This window comes from Danio rerio, chromosome 21 (assembly GCF_052040795.2).
Source record: "Danio rerio strain M-AB ecotype USA chromosome 21, GRCz13ab, whole genome shotgun sequence".
NCBI lineage: Eukaryota > Metazoa > Chordata > Actinopteri > Cypriniformes > Danionidae > Danio > Danio rerio.
In genome coordinates this window covers 51063892-51074738 of record NC_141041.1, presented here as the reverse complement: position 1 = coordinate 51074738, position 10847 = coordinate 51063892, and the positions used below count along the sequence as shown (strand labels likewise).

At 40.1% G+C, this 10847-nt stretch overlaps 2 protein-coding genes across 2 annotated transcripts in view; one reads left to right on the top strand and one right to left on the bottom strand.

Annotated features, from left to right (window-relative positions):
- ddx46 (DEAD (Asp-Glu-Ala-Asp) box polypeptide 46) overlaps positions 1 to 10847 on the bottom strand; it is an 800847-nt gene that overhangs the window by 484567 nt on the left and 305433 nt on the right. The gene's annotated exons all lie outside the window — the stretch shown is intronic.
- On the top strand, positions 2073 to 9772 carry skp1 (S-phase kinase-associated protein 1). The gene is given in 6 exon segments (NM_200743.1): positions 2073 to 2111; positions 2585 to 2681; positions 4652 to 4725; positions 5698 to 5841; positions 9002 to 9142; positions 9223 to 9772. Coding segments are annotated over 5 exon segments (492 nt in total). The 5' UTR covers positions 2073 to 2111; the 3' UTR covers positions 9259 to 9772.

Here is a 10847-nt window from a genome sequence, read left to right as displayed (position 1 = left end):
TTAAATCCAGTGCTCGGCTTCAGTTCACTTCATCTTTATTTCTATAGTGCTTTTAAAACTGTAGATATTTCTCCAGATCTTCTCCAGTGCAGATTGTGTGGCAGCAGCTGAACACAGAAGTTCTGGTAAGCTGAAGCTGAGTCAGTCCAGTGTTCAGAGCTGAAGTTTAGTTCAGTGTGCTTTAATCTTCACTGCTGAGAGTCCAAACACTGAAGAGCAAATCCACCATGCACAGCTCTACAAGACCCAAACCAAGCAGCACAGTGGAGGAACAAACTTCACCAACTGACCAAAGTGTAGGAGAGACATATGGTGGCTCAGTTGGGCACCGCCATTTCTCCTCTGGTCAAGTTTTCTGTGCAGAGCTGCAGACTAGGTGCCGGGGAATGCTGGACATCCATCGTGGAGAACTGCAGGTGTGAGTCGGTCACCGGTGGGTGTTCAGGCTGCCCATTAAGGATCAATGCGGAGACTCTTCTGCCACTGCGGTCTTTCAGGAATCAGTCTCAAGCTCTCTGCTCATCCATGACCACCACAGAAACTGCTGAGCATACGGCCGGGTCCAGGATTATGGAGACCTCAAGAATAATGAAAACAGACTAACATAAGCGCAGATGCTGTTCACCTAACTGGCTCCGGTTACCCTAATTAATGCAGATTAACAATCCTTTAGAGTGTTTAATGTGTATGCTAATGTGCAGAGATCTGATGAATAAATGAATACTCGTATGCATTTCTCAGTGAATATAGACAATATATGTTTGTGCATGTAAACTAATCAGTTTTATTTAACTGTTTTATTCATTAAAATAAAAGTTTACTCAGAACACATTTTTAGAAATAATAAGAGAATATATTTAAATTAAAATAATATGGAAAATATTAATTTAAAAGAGAGGAGTGGTGAACGCTTTCCTGCTCAGCACTGTGTATGTTTATATCTATACACCTGTAATAAACGACTTATAAATGTATAGAAACACTAGAATCGTATGGGGTAAGAAATAATTGTTCATAAAAAGGAAAAGATTACATATAAGTCTCCAAGCATTTGGTGCTGTTGAAGACTGCGAATACAAAGACCATTCTTTATGAATATATTAATAAAATGCATAACTTCAGTCATTGATTGTACAATTTTAAAGTGCCCACATGTTTTAATGAGTGCTGGGCAAAGATTAATAGCATCTAAAATAAAAGTGAGTTTTGTGTGCTGTGTATATTATGCAAATATAAATGCAGGCATATATTTGAGAAAATGTTTATATTTGGGTATAAAATATATGTGTAGATGATTTTAATTTAAATATGCAATAAAACAGTTGTGTATAGCTTTGTTTCTGTGTATGTGTGTCACATATAAGTACATAACACACACACACACTCTCACACGTCAAAACCTTTTGTTTTGAATGTGATTAATATTAGCCCAGTCTTAAATATTACACAATACTAGCACAGATGAACTGGTCCGTGTGTCCGACAGATGTCTGAATGAAAGTAGCCGAATGGTGTTTTATTCGCAGGATGATTCAGCACGATGAAAGCAACACTCTCTACCAGGCTATTTTAACTTGAATAAAACACGCTTCAGTGCTAAATTAAAGCTGCAGGCCTTTGGATGAAATCGAAAGTAAAATGAAAGTGACGTTGAGATATTTGATGAGGTGGTCCAGTGCTATGCTGTGGTCAAGTCTAAAAGGGATACAGCTGCGGATACTCACGTCAGATATAGCATAATTGTTGTGACACTGTACAGCAATAATTAATATGTTTTATTACTGTGAGGGTTGGGTTTAGGGTTAGAGTAGGGGTAGACGATATAAAATACAATTTAATGGGTAATTTAATAAAAAAGTATAATAATATTCGGTGTATTTACAGTTTTTAAATTACTTTAATAATTGGTTTAAGGTTGGGTTAAGGGTAGGTGCATAAAATAATACAGTTTAATGGGTAGTTTAATAAATAATTATCTTTAACTTCCGGCCGCAGCTGTATCCCTCCTCCAACTCTACGCATGCGTGGTCATCAGTTACTCACGCTGAGCTCAGACTCATTCAGGCCTTGTTGACGCTCAGACTCACAGCTTGATCGCGCTCCCAGACACGGTAAGAGCAGCACACAGTACACCGCATTAACATGCAGTGTGTTGTACTGTTATAATATGTGTGAAGTTGTGTGAAATAACGCTGTTTAAGCGCTGGTCGGGATGAAAACAGCGGTTGCTATGAGAGGCCTGTATCCGCGCGGCTAACGCTAGCCTAGCATCACAAACCGCTGAATTTAATCATCTTCTACTGTTTTCTCCACAATATCAAAGCTGTTTTGAAGCATTTACTGTTAGATTTGGTGATTTGTCTGATTAAATAATAATGTGTGTGCGCGTTGGAGATTTGTAAATCAGGAAATCTGGCGTGTCTGAAGCGCGAGGGGTTTTCTATGTCTTCTTTCTCTTGTGATCGCCATTTGTTGATGTGTTTGAGCTATAGCTGATCAATGTAAGCGAACACTGCTGTTTTACCTCATGACTGACTCCCATAATAATGTGTGTGATCGATAATACACTGTGTTGCTCATACAGATGCCGACCATTAAACTGCAGAGCTCTGATGGAGAGATGTTCGAGGTGGATGTGGAGATCGCCAAGCAGTCAGTGACCATCAAGACCATGCTAGAGGGTGAGGGACATGTCTGTTCTCATGTCAGATCTCTGTATGAGCTTTATATGTGCTGTGTGTTGTGTGTATATGAGATCTGTGGTGTGTATGGGAGATTTAGTAGCTTTATGATATGTATAAGTATGCTTTTATGACAAACGTACACACACACACACACAATGCACAATACATAATTTCCATACACTATTTGGGGTAAAGTTGGTTTATAATCACACATTCAGATTTGCACCTTTTAATATAATTTTAGAAAAAGAAACGTTTTCTTAGATAATTCCAAATAGTGAAATCATATTATCAGCTTATGAATATGAAAGTGCGACAGTGCTGACACTCAATTAAATCAGGGGTTCCTAAACATTTCAGCCCGCGACCCCCAAAATAACAATGTCAGTGACTCGCGAGCTTCATTTTTCAAGTTAGAAGTAAAGCTGGTTTTATATTGAGATATTCAGACATTCTTCTTAATAATATAATGTCAGAAAAGTATTCTTTGCAAATTCTAAATAGGGAAAATCTAATTAGTAGCAAATGACTATCAAAGTACAGCATTGTTCAAAACAACATTAACACTATCTAATTGACTGTGAAGTCGTACTTGCATGCTTATTTCGATCAAATATTCAAAGTAACATGGTAAACAATATGGGGACTGCTAAATGAACCAATGTGCGAATATAAAACCAACTTCACCTCTATAAATAACAATGTCAATGACTCGCGACCTCCGTTTTTCAAGGTGGTTATACTGTAAATATACAAACGTTTCACACACAACTATAGTCGTATATAAACATGAGCGTATTGACAACACAGAAATGCAACAGTTTTTTTTTTTATAGTCTTTTTATTACATTTTAACATAATAATTAAAGGCTGATGGCTGATTTTTATTTGTATGTTGTTGTTTCTTTAACGCAACTTTTAACTATCTTCTGTGGGTTATGAGCAAAATATGGTAACTCAAATAGTTTAATAAAATTTATATGAGTTTTGGAAATCACCAAGCGACCCGTTGTCATTATCCCGTGACCCTCCAGGGGTCCCGACCCCCACTGAATTAAGTAGTGCTGATGTTGTTGTGAAGTCATACTTGCGTGCAATATCAGGCCCAATATTCAAAGTAGAAATCCTTAATTAGTTAAAGTGCAGTGCATGCTACTTATTGATGCTGTGCAGTGAGGGGTATGGAAGAGTCTGTGTGTGTGGGGGGTGTTAAGTGTTCATCAGCCTGATAGTCTGAGGGAAGAAGCTTTCCTTCAGTCGGCTGGTGCGTGACCGAATGCTGCGGAACTGTCTGTCTGAGGGTAGTAGAGAGAAAAGTCTATGGCTTGAATGGTTGGAGTCGCTGATATGTCTCTTGGCTTTCCTCATGCACCGCCTGGAGTAGATGTCCTGGACGGAGGGAAGCTCACCTCCTACTACTCATCCAGCAGTTCGCACAATAAAACAAAAAATATTTGCTTTACTGAGTTTTTATACAGTGCAGATGACATGGTGTTATTTTGCATGTGATTATTCAGTTTTTATACCTGTATACTGTTGCGATTACCAGAAAACTATAGCGCATGGTGTGTTTTATCTTTATCATTGCTCTGTGTATTCATCAATGCTTGTAATTTATTAAATTTCTCTCTCCAACAAAAACATATCAGTCAATCTAAAATTCATGAATTCTTTCCAAATAGAGCAAATTATGTCATTTGGTGAACTTTAATTCATACATAATAAAAAAAAAATATATATATATATATAAAATGGAAATGTCAGATTCTTGCAGTACAGTGCAGTTACATAATTGTGTGTGTGTGTGTGTGTGTGTGTGTGTGTGTGTGTGTGTGTGTGTGTGTGTGTGTGTGTGTGTGTGTGTGTGTGTGTGTGTGCGCGTGCGCGTGTGTGCGTGTGTGCGTGCAATATGAGACTGATCATTATATGCTGATGTGTGGTGTTGTAACGCTCTCTGTTGTGCTCAGATCTGGGGATGGATGATGAAGGAGATGATGATCCGGTTCCTCTGCCCAATGTAAACGCCGCCATCTTGAAGAAGGTCAGACTTTTCATTTTCAGATTAGTCGTTAGCTCATATTGAACCACTAGTTAATAACTCAGGATGCTTTGGATTAATCAGACTTTGCCGTTCAATAAAATACTGAAGCAGAAGTTTAAAAGGCAAATGCAGACTAATTATAATGAGGCACTGTTATGACCTGCTGTCTGATCTTTATCATGATACTTTGAATATTGGGTCTGAAAACACATCAAGTATGACTTCAAAACAACATCAGCAGCACTATGTCATGCACTGAGCAATGTTATGCTTTGATAGTGAATGGCTGATGATATGATTTCTCTATTTGGAATCAGCAAACAGTACTTTTCAGGAATTATATGAAGAAGGTCTGAATGTGTGAATATTAGACCAGCTTTACCCCAGTCTGTCTGTTGTTTGTGGTGGGATATTTTCAGTTTATCTGATTAATACTGTGGTGTGTGAAGATCTTCACTGTGCTGTTTTTCTGTGTGCTCCTCAGTTATAAGGCTTTTGCACTATATTTGGAGCATCGTATGTGTGTATTTGTTTTCTTTTTTAAAATACACTTGACAGCCAAACATTTGACATTAAGAAATTCCTCTCCTCATCAAGACTGCTGTTATAAATCTTATATACATCTTCACAGACTCTGGAATTAGCAGAGTCAACTCAAAGGTTTGTGAATAAATTTACAACCAAGAACTGGGAAAATGATGTTGAGTTCAGCCTTGGAGCACAGTATTACAGTTGTGATTGAATAAATGCAGCCTTGGACGTCTTTTAAAATGATGTTGGTCTGTGAAATGTTCTGTTTTACTTCCTGTGGTAAATCAGAGTGTTTATTTTTACATGTTGTGGAGATTTCCGACGTCTCCCTCAGACCCTGTGATAGTTATTAAACAGTCAGCCAGCTCTTTAGTAGTAAGAGTCAAGATTTCTGATGTATACACACACATTCATCCTGCGGTGTGTGTTCTGTGTTGGCAGGTGATTCAGTGGTGCACGCACCATAAAGATGATCCTCCTCCTCCTGAAGACGACGAGAATAAAGAGAAGAGAACAGACGACATCCCCGTGTGGGACCAGGAGTTCCTCAAAGTAGACCAGGGCACGCTCTTCGAACTCATTCTGGTCTGTAGAACTCGCTGCTTATACACAATCCTCATATTCACAAAACATCTCGAGGTTAAAGCTAGATCTGATTTAGGAGAAAATCCCTAAAGTAATGCGTGTCAGTGCTAAAAATGAAGGACTCTGACATGTGCTCTACAGCTCTGTCTGCGCTTTAATAAGATTCATCTCATCAGTCTAATCAGAAGTGGACGACACACACATTAAGGCCCTGTACACGTCGTATTGATAAGAGAAGTGAAATGGGTTTTTCATTAAGAACTAAATCTAGTTCTTCTTGACTTGGTTTCTGCAGTGTGAAACCGTTCACTACAGCAAGCCTTTGAGTGAGATTGCATCTTTGAGCTACTATTGGTCTGTTGCATGTGGAGCTTTGACTCTCAGTTTGTGATCTCAATCGAATCAAACAAAGAAATTGATTCTTCCATTTCGTTTGAGGTAGGGATGCTCATTTCGGTTCATTTTGCCGACCGACAACTGCTGCTTGTTTACCGAATATTAACCGCTAACTGGTCAAAATAATCTAAAATTGTTATTTAATTAAAAAAAAGTCCCCTCTAACTGACCTGCACATGAGAAAGACAGTGACAGTACTATTAGTAAAGTATAGGCTACTATAGCATATAACTATTCTGTTGTTTACCTGTGATATTGCATTATTTAGCACACATGTTTTATAAGCTCTATCATGAAAGCCTCAGTTTTGGAGTTATCATTATGCAAAAATCAAGGAGATCTTTGGGTTTGTTTGATTGGTAGCTTATTTAGGCTATTTTAAAAATGGATATTTTATGAGAACTGTTAATTACTGTAATTCTCCAAATGTGTTTATGAGCGGTGTCGGAGCGTGCTCTGATGGGGAGAAAATCTCGACGCTCTGACTAGTGGCCGGCTTGTTTCCGAAGCAGAGCACATTTCAGAAAGTTTTGTTTTGCAGCTTCTTTCTCCGATTGTGCAAATAAACAGAAGTGTTTATGACCGGATCCAGGACGGAGACGATCAGCAGCAGCAGTGTGGTTTGGCATCAACTCGTCTGTCAAACTGTGACCAGCAATACTCTACTATCATTTAGCTTCTTTGGCAAAATACATCTGTAGGTGCGTGTGGTCACAATGCTGCGAGTTAACAAATATGGGTTGCACATTTATGCAGCCAAACTTGAAATATATATATATTATTAGTTTTTTTTTTTTTATAGTTTAACTGATACCATTTATCGGTTAAAAACGCACCATTTCGGGTAACAGTGAGTTGGTTATTATGGGCATCCCTAGTGTGAAGTAGGACTTAGCATTTCTCTGATGGCGAGGGTCTTTGGGCGGGTGTGTGATTTCTCTCTTAAACTCTTTAACAGTTGGCGCAAGTTTTATAATTGACAACAAAGCAAATCTTATCAAAAGTAGTCCACCAGAACAAATAAGTACTTCAGAAATGGGTTACTTCATGCGTCGACTAATGAAGTTCTGGATTATTGTTTTAGGCAGTTTTATTTGTGATTATCTCCTGTTAGGTCTAGACACTTTGTTCTGTTTTACAGTTTTAACATGGAGGCTAAAGTACAGTTATTATGCGGAGAATTACGTGGAGTTGATAACACAGTCTCATTATCTAACACTAAGAGTTGGACGACATGCCTTAAAGGTTCATTAGAGTTAAATGGTTTAAAACATCTCCGATAGACCAGAGGTGCCCAAACCATTTTATATGAAGGGCCAAAAACCAAGAGTCATTGATAGCTGTGGGCTGAAGATAAAACTGTTTTATTTATTAATATTTAAAAATAAATAGAAAACATTGCTTTCAGTCATATTAACTAATGCAGTATAACCCTTTAATGAAAACCTACTGCAGTAAAAACATGTTTATAACCCAGTGCTGAAGACACTAGTCAAGCTCAATCTGCCTTGATTTGCTCAAACTCTGCATTGTCCTTTCTAAATTAAATGACAGCATTTCCATTTAAACGTTTGATTTCAGATCACTTTTTTGTAGCTTAACAATTAAGCAAACAAATAAAATATTACATTTTCTTGTCGGCTTAGTCCCTTTATTAATCCAGGGTCGCCACAGCAGAATGAGCCGCCAACTTATCCAGCACGTTTTTACGCAGCGGATGCCCTTCCAGCCGCAACCCATCCCTGGGAAACATTCACACATAGACTAGGGACAATTTAGACTACCCAATTCACCTGCACCACATGTGTTTGGATTGTGGGGGAAACCCATGCCAACACAGGGAGAACGTGCAAACTCCACACAGAAACACCAACTGAGCCGAGGCTCGAACCAGCGACCTTCTTGCTGTGAGGCGACAGCACTACCTACCTTCGCCCTAAAAGATTATATGACAATTGAAATGAGAATCTCTTCCTCCCCATCATTCTCCCTCTCTTCTCAGATGTGATGGTGGGCCAAATCAAAGGTTACCATGGGCCAACTTTGGCCCACGGACCCTAGTTTGAGCATCTCTGGTATAAACAGACACAAAGGAACATCTGTTTTACAAACATAGTTTAATTCAAATTTGGCTATTTTTTTTCTCTATATTTAAAAAAAAAAAAAGTATTTGCTTAATTATTTGTGTAACACTGATAGAAAAATCTGTATTAAATATCTATAACTTTAAAAGCAATGAGCAAACTCTCTGAGGATGCAGTTCATCTCTCAGTCTGCATTTATTCGAGTGGGACAGCAAATCTATCAAGGGCTCCTCCCACTCCCCATCAGCCAATCACTGTGTGCATAGTTAATGAGCATTGATGCCCCTCCCTGTCAGCTTCTGTGTTTCTCTCTCAGTAAAATAAGCTGAACATGAGCAGATCTGGCTCTCCTGCTGCTCCGCAGATGCTGCAATGCTCAGATCATGTGTGCTGTGAATCTGGAGACTCTGCAAACACACGCAGGACATGCTGAGTGTTTTCATTTTGAATGTGCTCTGTCATTAAAACACTTCAGGTATTACCATAGACATCATTCAGCACACCAGCCGTTTGATGCGTTTCAATCAGGTCCTCTCCTGCTTTGAGCTCTGTTAGAATGAGTTGTGAATGGAGTCTCTTTCCGGTCTGAGAGACGGCAGCCGCGACGCTTGATTATCAGACGTGTGTGTGTGTGTAATGGTGTGATCACGCTCACTTTCATCTCCCTTCCCTTTGTTTAGGCTGCAAATTACTTGGACATCAAAGGTTTGCTAGATGTTACTTGCAAGACGGTTGCGAACATGATCAAAGGCAAAACCCCCGAGGAGATCAGAAAGACTTTCAATATCAAAAATGATTTCACAGAGGAAGAGGAAGCGCAGGTAAACCGAGCGCTCATTTCCTGTCTGTGTGTGTGTGTGTGTGTGTGTTCAGATTGACCACAGTGCTGTGTTTATTGCAGGTACGCAAGGAGAACCAGTGGTGTGAAGAGAAGTGAAGATCCCGACGCACTTAACACTACGGATTGTTTTGAGAAAGTTGAGAGAACGTTGCACTGCTTTCTTCATATTCCTTCTTCCCGTCTAACACAATAAACATAGTCAAATCCCCCCTGTGTTCTGCTAGCATGACCATTCCCCTCGCTCGTGTGCTGTAAACGCTGTTTTCTTTACACTTCCTCTTAATATAATGTCGCCCTCGTAGAGAAGCGCTCCCGTTTCCCTGCTGGAGCTGAAGGAGGATCATCATTATTACTATCGTTTCTTTTCCTCTTGAGGATGGAGCCGTTCAGCTGAAGACAGATTCTTTTGTTTAGTTTAGTTTGAGGCTGATGTGTGCTGAAGGTGGCGCTGTCTGCATCCTGTGTTGTGAACAGAAGTGTGTGTGTGTGTGAGTGTGTATCTCCTCCTTGGTTCTCTCTGTATAGGACGCTCCTCCACACTTCTGCTCTTAGGATTATACATATTTTAATTCCAAAACTGAATAAAAGCTGATTATTGTGGGATTCGTCATCTCTGTGCTGTGTGTGCGTGTGCGTGTGTGTGTGTGTGTGTGCGTGTGTGTGTGTGTGCGCGTGTGTGTGTGTGCGTGTGTGTGCGTGCGTGCGTGCGTGTGTGTGTGTATGCTGTTGTGTTTGTTAGAGGATCTGTAAGTTTGTCTCTGGTTAAAGGCTCAGTTCACCTATAATGTCGTCATCTCCTCCCTCTTCCTGTGCGTCTCATTAAAGTGCCCCTCTCCTGCTGGTGACGGAGTTCCTGCAACAGGTGTTCATGCATACAGCGGTCATCGTGTGTTTGGAACAGCTCTCGGTTTTCTGACTCGTCTTTAAGTTTTATTTCTCTACAAGTCTTCAATCATTGGTCACAGTTCCGCCGTCTGGGAATGGTCAGACTACACAGCCTGCGATTGGATAGTCAAATTGACTAGTCTGCTGTCAGACAGACTACAAGGCTCAGTCTGCTGTGATTGGTCAGAGGGCTCAGTCTGCTGTGATAGTGATTGGGTAGACCAGGGGTGTCAAAACTCAGTCCTGGAGGGCCGGTGTCTTGCAGATTTTAACTCCAACTTCCCTCAACACACCTGTAAGGATGTTTCTAGAAAGCCTAGTAAGAGCTTGATTATAGTCCAGGTGTGTCTGATTGGGGTAGGAACTAAACTTTGCAGCACACCGGCCCTCCAGGACTGAGTCTGGACATGTCTGTGTTAGACAGTTTGCTGTGATTGGTCAGAGGGCTTAGTCTGCTGTGATTGGTTAGACAGTTTAGTCTGCTGTGATTGGACAGATTGTTCAGTCTGCTATAATTTTGATTGGTTGGACAGATTACTGTTTACATCTGCTGAGACAAAGAGCTGAAATTTAAACTGGGCCAATCACAGCAGACTGAACAATCTGACCAATCACAGCAGACTGAACAATCTGACCAATCACAGCAGACTGAACAATCTGACCAATCACAGCAGACTGAACAATCTGACCAATCACAGCAGACTTGACAATCTGACCAATCACAGCAGACTTGACAATCTGACCAATCACAGCAGACCCGACCAGAGTATCAGTGGTGTTATACAGTATGTGAGTGCTCG